Consider the following 6601-nt stretch of genomic DNA (forward strand, 5'->3'; position numbering starts at 1 on the left):
CGGACTTTGAAAATAGTCTACTTCAGTTAGTAATTTAGTATGCTGGAAGACAAATAAAGAGGGGTGTTTACTAAACTAAGAACGGAAAATAGAGATAGAAAATTAGAGGGACTAAACTACTTTAAATGGTGCTTGAGTAATAAATGTTCTCGAGGGATTCGAAGTCATCCCCACAAGTATGATGCTCACAACACATGATAGACATGGCTCTATATTGTATCACTAAGCCACTTTATATGATCTCACATGGAGGAGCCAATAAAGTACACATCCCCACACCAGTTACTGCGTGCCTTCGTGCCACCACCGTGCTTCCTCATCCCGGTTGGCACAACGATGATTAAGGGGAGGGGTCTCCCCGTGGTCACGACATTAAGTTTGGTGGTTCTCCACTAATCCCTGGTGCAATGATCAGGGACGAAGGGAGTTGAGCGAAAGTAGAAGGAAAAGACCACATGACACATGTGATAAGTAATCCAAACAAATTCAAAGAAAAAAGTAGAAGGAAAAGCTGAGGATTGGTGTGTTTTTGAGTGTTTCATCTCCGAATTCATCACTGTTCCCCGAACTCCCTGGCCCGTCCTCCCCCTTCTACACCACCAGCAGTCTTGAGTCTTGACTCTTGATCGTCTTCGACTTGCCACTCCCGGTAACCTAATTCCCGAATCATGCCTCTGCCGCCGTCCAGATCCATGGTGCTCTCCCCGATCTCCTTCCGCCTCCCCAGCCCGATGGATCCTTACGTCGCCGGCGGCACCACCCGACGCTCCGGCCGCCCCGATTGGGTCTTACTCCACAAGTCGGCGCGTATCTCGGGACACCGGAACGCGACCACCGCCGGCTGCCACACGACGGAGGGCCACCCCATCGAGGCGTCCTTCTGGCTCGTCGACCCGCCGGGGGTCTCCTACTTCTCCGTCCACTGCCCCGGCCTCAACAAGGACTTCCACGACGAGCCCTACATCCTCTGCGCCGAGGCCGCCCTTGTCCTCTTCAGCGTCAACTTTGTCGCCGTCCCTGGCCGGAGATCCATCCAGCACTTCGTCTACCGAGCCGGCCCGGGGGCACCGTCGCTGGACTTGATTCCGGACCCGGACAAGATCAGAAGAGGCGATCGATTTGGCTTCTTGCCCTGCGGTGGTGATTCCGAGCACTATGCCGTGGTCTTCCTCAACAGGAAATTTGCCTACAATAAGCCTTGCCGTTTCGACCTTCACATCTTCTCGTCGGCGACGCGGGCGTGGAGCAGCAAGGTGCCCTCGTCTTGCTTATCGGAGGATGATCAGGCATTGCTGCTTAACCATGGCACCTGCAAGTCGGTCATGGTCGGAGATAGCTTGCTGGGCTGGGTCGATCTCTTCAGCGGCATCCTCCTCCTGTGCGATGTGTTTGGTGAGTGTCCTGTGGTCAAGTACATCACCTTGCCCGCATCAAGGATTCGCCAGACGGACGAGCACGGCCTCCCTTACTTTGCCTCGGAATACTGCTGCGACGTGTCCTGCTGCCGCGACGATGGTCTGATCAAGTTTGTCGAGATAGAGTTCGATGATCCAGACCGCAGGAACAGAGGCATCCAAGGCTGGAGAGCCATCATGTGGGACAGGACGATAAATTCAGATGGTTGGAGCCAGCGCTTCAGAGTTGATGCTGCTAACATTTCAGTAGACCCAAGTTATTCTGATTTACTGCCTGAGCTGTGGAATGGCAAGACTGGAGAACCAGAACTGAAGAGACTGATTTTCTACGCCCCCACGCTGAGCAAGCACGACGACGATCTTCTGTACATGATGTCTAAGGTGAACAAAGAAGATGATAAGGCCTGGGTCATCACCGTCGACATGAAACGCGAGGCCGTGGAAGCAATCGCCCCGTATTCTACCAAAGGGCGCAAACTCACTTCATGGCACTGTCCATGCACCTTTCCCAAGTACATCGACCCGACGACCTCAGGTGAAGTCATGCCCTCCCTTCTTTCTCTTCGTTATCTGTTGGTTAGTTACACGTGCTCATTTCATTATTAGTTATAGGTACAAGCATGCAAGGTTAAGCAGCGGCCTGTAGTGTAAATATATATTTAAAATGAATCATTAGTTCATCTTTCATGATTTTGCAGAATTATATCATGCTCAACTTTTTTGTTACCAACTGCTGATGAGCATTTAGGTGGTGATCGATGAGCCCACTCATTCCATTCACCCAACCAAGCAGGATAGAAACATGGTGAAATTTGAGGGAATTAAGGAGAGCAACTTCTACAGCCACTAGGTTCTTTCCCCCAAAATTTGTTCATGATCTGTTTGTGACTTGGGTTAGGATTCAATAGTTGTGAGGGGACTCAGGTTGATGTCCTTCCACATAAAAAATGCTCCCTTGTGAAGCTATATGCATTTCTTTCCTGATGCTTTGTATGTAATCGTTTCTTCACCAATTTTTGCAGGGGATCACGTGGCCATGCACTCTACGAGGTAATTCATATATCCCTGCATCCAGTTTTTTGTATTATTTGATGTTCGCTATGTGTGACATATTGTTGATTCCGTCCTGCTGCTGTTGATGCTACTTATGTTGGATGCCTCTTGCCAGGATTAGTGCGGCGGACTGTGTTCTGCAGGTGCTGTTGAGTCGAGACTGGTTCAGAGAAATAGGTAACTGATTAATTCACCATTGATCCACTAGCTTTTTACTGTCTTTGATTGTAATATATACACCCTATGTTTCAAAATATTTGAAGTCCTGGGTTTGTCCTAAGTCAAAATTCCTTAAGTTTGACCAAGTTTATAGAAAAAACTACTAATATCCGCAACATCATTTATATAGTATGAAACATATATTTAATGATGAACGAAACTAATTGGGTATTGTAGATTTTGCTATATTTTTCTGGTCAAACATAAAGAAGTTGGACACAAGACGAACCTAAAACTTCTAATATTTTTGAATAGAGGGAGTATATGTTGAAGTGCAGATGAAACCAACATTTAGCAAGTGGATTTTTAGTCTTGATTTAGAGTTAATTTCTTACAGCAACTGCAAATGTTTTCTCAATATGCTGCAGCATTACCCTGAATGTTTGTTCTGTGATTTCGCCCTTCATTTGTGTGTTCTACTTTCTCAATGTAAATGTTAATCAAGTACAGCTCTTGAAGTATTATCAAAGCATTGTTCGCTAACAATCACCCTGAATGTTTGTTCTGAGATTTCACCCTTCATTTGTAAATGTTAATCAAGTACAGCTCTTGAAATCCAAAGTTACTGTGAACTGACTGTCATGCCAAGAAGATTCACAAATGTATGATCCTTTTGTAGGTGGGCGCCTGGAAATTGAGATGCCAACTTACCATGAGTGTGTATCACTACTTGACTGTTGCCCAGCATCATCTGTGCTTTTAGATATCCAGGAAGTAAGTTATGTTCTTGTGTCTTTCAGAATTAGTCAACAGTTTCACGTTATCAGTGCATCATATTCTTTTTGCTAACCATTTGTCGTAAAATCTTTTTATTTGTTTCTGCAAACCATGCGGGCATTTTAGCTTCCACAAGCTTGAAATGTTCTATTGTCTCTTAAACCATTCACATAGCCGTTGGAAGTGAATTTGTATTCCCATGCATAGTGCCATAGCTTGATTCCAAATTTGATATCCTAATTTACTTCTTTTTTTATGCAGGTGGTAAAATATGCTTTCTCTACTGGTCAAGGCAAAGCCGCTCCCCAAGCTGTGGAATCTTGCTCACGGTAATACAGTACACAAGAAAACATTTTGAAATGCACTTTGTTTGTGGAATTAACTTACCGATGTATGCATGCCTGACCATAATGCCTGTTGTTTCCCAGAGCCTTGGAAGACTTCGAGGCGCTAGTACGCGAGTCAGTGCGTGATCCATCGTCGTCCACCGAAGGCATGAGGAGCAAAATCAGTGTCGCCCTTCGAGCCTTAGACAAGTTAGGAACTGAAACACCTTTCTGTAGTAAGTAGTTTCTTGTATCAAAAGAACGGGATCACATTTACTGATGGTGCATTTTGCTTCTTTTCAGCGTCTTGGACATCGTGCCGCCAACCTTAAAGGCGCTCGCGGATGCCTGCCACCAAAAAGGAGGCAAGACGATATTTGATCTTGTTGAGCAGGCAAGTGATGATACAGAGGACTGCAAACTGGAGGGCTTTCCTGATGCTGGCAACCTTTCCCAAGTCGAGAACAAGAAGACGGTCTACGTGACGGGCAGATCTTACGAGGTGCAGCAGGGGCGACCCCACCGGCGAAGGAGGCAGAACCAGGCACGGGGCCGGGAAGAACGAGCGGCGGTTCCAGATCGCCGCCAACTGGAGCAGTATGTGATGATGATTTTCTTGTGCCTGCTCTTCGTTGCCTACATATGGGCGCCGATCGATATGAGGTTGTTAGGCCATCGCCCTTTAGCATCCTACTAGTAGTAGAACTTGTATATTCTGTTTATATGTGCACAATATCCTCATTGTGTAAAAGCATAGGCCTGTAGAGGAAACTTAAGATTAAGATGCCCCGGAATGGAAACAAGGGAATGTCCACAATACCCGGATTGAGTCCGATCCAATTCGAGGAATCTTGTAGGTTCATTAATCAAGCCTTGGTAGAAGAACTTGACAAGTTTCCAACAGTTAAATATCCAGTTCATGAAATTGCATTTCAATATCGGACGATAATGCTGTGTGATGAAGTCTGGACAATTTACAAGCACGTATGTGTATCAGTACAGTAGTACATCCCGGGCTTCATACCTTTATCTGTCGCCAAACTTCTGTAGAGTGGCTAATGGGCTTCCATCTTTTCTTTCATTCTTTTTGTTTTCCTTTTCATTTTCTTCTCCAGCTTATTTTTACCTTACTATGTTTTTTTGCAACAATTTCTTATTATTTAATGCTTTATTTTCTGGCTATGATTTTAGAAATACAAACAATTTTCCAAAAAAAACATGAACATATATTTAGATGTGCATGAACAACTTTTTGAAACAAACGAACTTTTTTAATCCATGAACACTTTTATATAATACTACATGAATATTTTGAAACACAAGATCAACATTTCATCCGGAATCTATGAAGAGACACCTGAGCATTTTTTTTTGCCAATATAAGATTATCCCATTATTAAATGATCTTGACAATATTTTTTAAAATCTATAAAATAAAATATTTTTAAGAGTATATATAAAATAGGAAATAATTATTTTTAGTTGAATTTTTTCGTACTATTCATCGACTATCATAGCAGTACAAAGAACACCAGATGTAACCAAAATTAGATCCTCATAGACCACCTAGTGACAACTACAATCATTGGAGTGAGCCGAAGGTGCGCCGTGGTAATCGCCCCTTCCTCAACGAAGCCGGACAAACCTTGTTGTAATAGACAACTAGAAAGTCATCATGCTAACGTAGACGGGTACACCGAAACATCAACTAACGCATGTAAAGACAAGCTTAGATCGGAAAGATACAATTTGTAGGGACACAAACACATACTGGTTCAATGGAGGTCCACCGAAACATCAACTAACGCATGTAAAGAGAAGCTTAGATCAGAAAGATACAATTTGTAGGGACACAAACACATACTGGTTCAATGGAGGTCCACCGAAGATCAACACCGATTGAATCCCATGAGATCCGCCGGAGACACATCTCCACATGCTCTCCGACAATGCTAGAGGCACCACTGGGATGGAGGCTAGGCGGAGATGACCTTATTTCATCTTTAGCAAGTCATACTTGCCTCGCCTTGCTGAGCAGAACATAAACCCCATATGACTTGATCAATGATAAATTGCGGAAAGATAGGAGTGCATATAATCCATGGAATCACATTAGTCACAAAGAACTCACATACTTATTATGAAAGCCTATTAGCCCTCAAAGCAAAGTACTCCCCGCATGCTTAGTGTGAAGGAAATATGCCCTAGAGGCAATAATAAAGTTATTATTTATTTCCTTATTTCATGATAAATGTTTATTATTCATGCTAGAATTGTATTAACCGGAAACATAATACATGTGTGAATACATAGACAAACAGAGTGTCACTAGTATGCCTCTACTTGACTAGCTTGTTAATTAAAGATGGTTATGTTTCCTAACCATAGACATGAGTTGTCATTTGATTAACGGGATCACATCATTAGGAGAATGATGTGATTGACTTGACCCATTCCGTTAGCTTAGCACTTGATCGTTTAGTATGTTGCTATTGCTTTCTTCATGACTTATACATGTTCCTATGACTATGAGATTATGCAGCTCCCGTTTACCGGAGGAACACTTTGTGTGCTACCAAACGTCACAACGTAACTGGGTGATTATAAAGGTGCTCTACAGGTGTCTCCGAAGGTACATGTTGGGTTGGCGTAATTCGAGATTAGGTTTTGTCACTCCGATTGTCGGAGAGGTATCTCTGGGCCCTCTCGGTAATACACATCACTTAAGCCTTGCAAGCATTGTAACTAAAGAGTTAGTTACGGGATGATGTATTACAGAACGAGTAAAGAGACTTGCCGGTAGCGAGATTGAACTAGGTATTGGATACCGACGGTCAAATCTCGGGCAAGTAACATACCGATGACAAAGGG

The 6601-nt window shown here is 43.6% G+C and overlaps 1 protein-coding gene across 1 annotated transcript; it reads left to right on the forward strand.

Moving 5' to 3' along the window:
- Nucleotides 1-582: 582 nt before the first annotated feature.
- LOC119367065 lies at nucleotides 583-4666 on the forward strand. Its single transcript, XM_037632694.1, has 7 exons — nucleotides 583-1950; nucleotides 2438-2465; nucleotides 2584-2645; nucleotides 3307-3401; nucleotides 3666-3733; nucleotides 3833-3940; nucleotides 4034-4666. The coding sequence occupies exons 1-7, from the start codon at nucleotides 669-671 to the stop codon at nucleotides 4425-4427; spliced, it is 2037 nt and encodes a 678-aa protein (XP_037488591.1). The 5' UTR covers nucleotides 583-668; the 3' UTR covers nucleotides 4428-4666.
- The last annotated feature ends 1935 nt before the right edge of the window (nucleotides 4667-6601 follow it).

This window comes from Triticum dicoccoides, chromosome 2B (genome assembly GCF_002162155.2).
Source record: "Triticum dicoccoides isolate Atlit2015 ecotype Zavitan chromosome 2B, WEW_v2.0, whole genome shotgun sequence".
NCBI classification, from domain to species: domain Eukaryota; kingdom Viridiplantae; phylum Streptophyta; class Magnoliopsida; order Poales; family Poaceae; genus Triticum; species Triticum dicoccoides.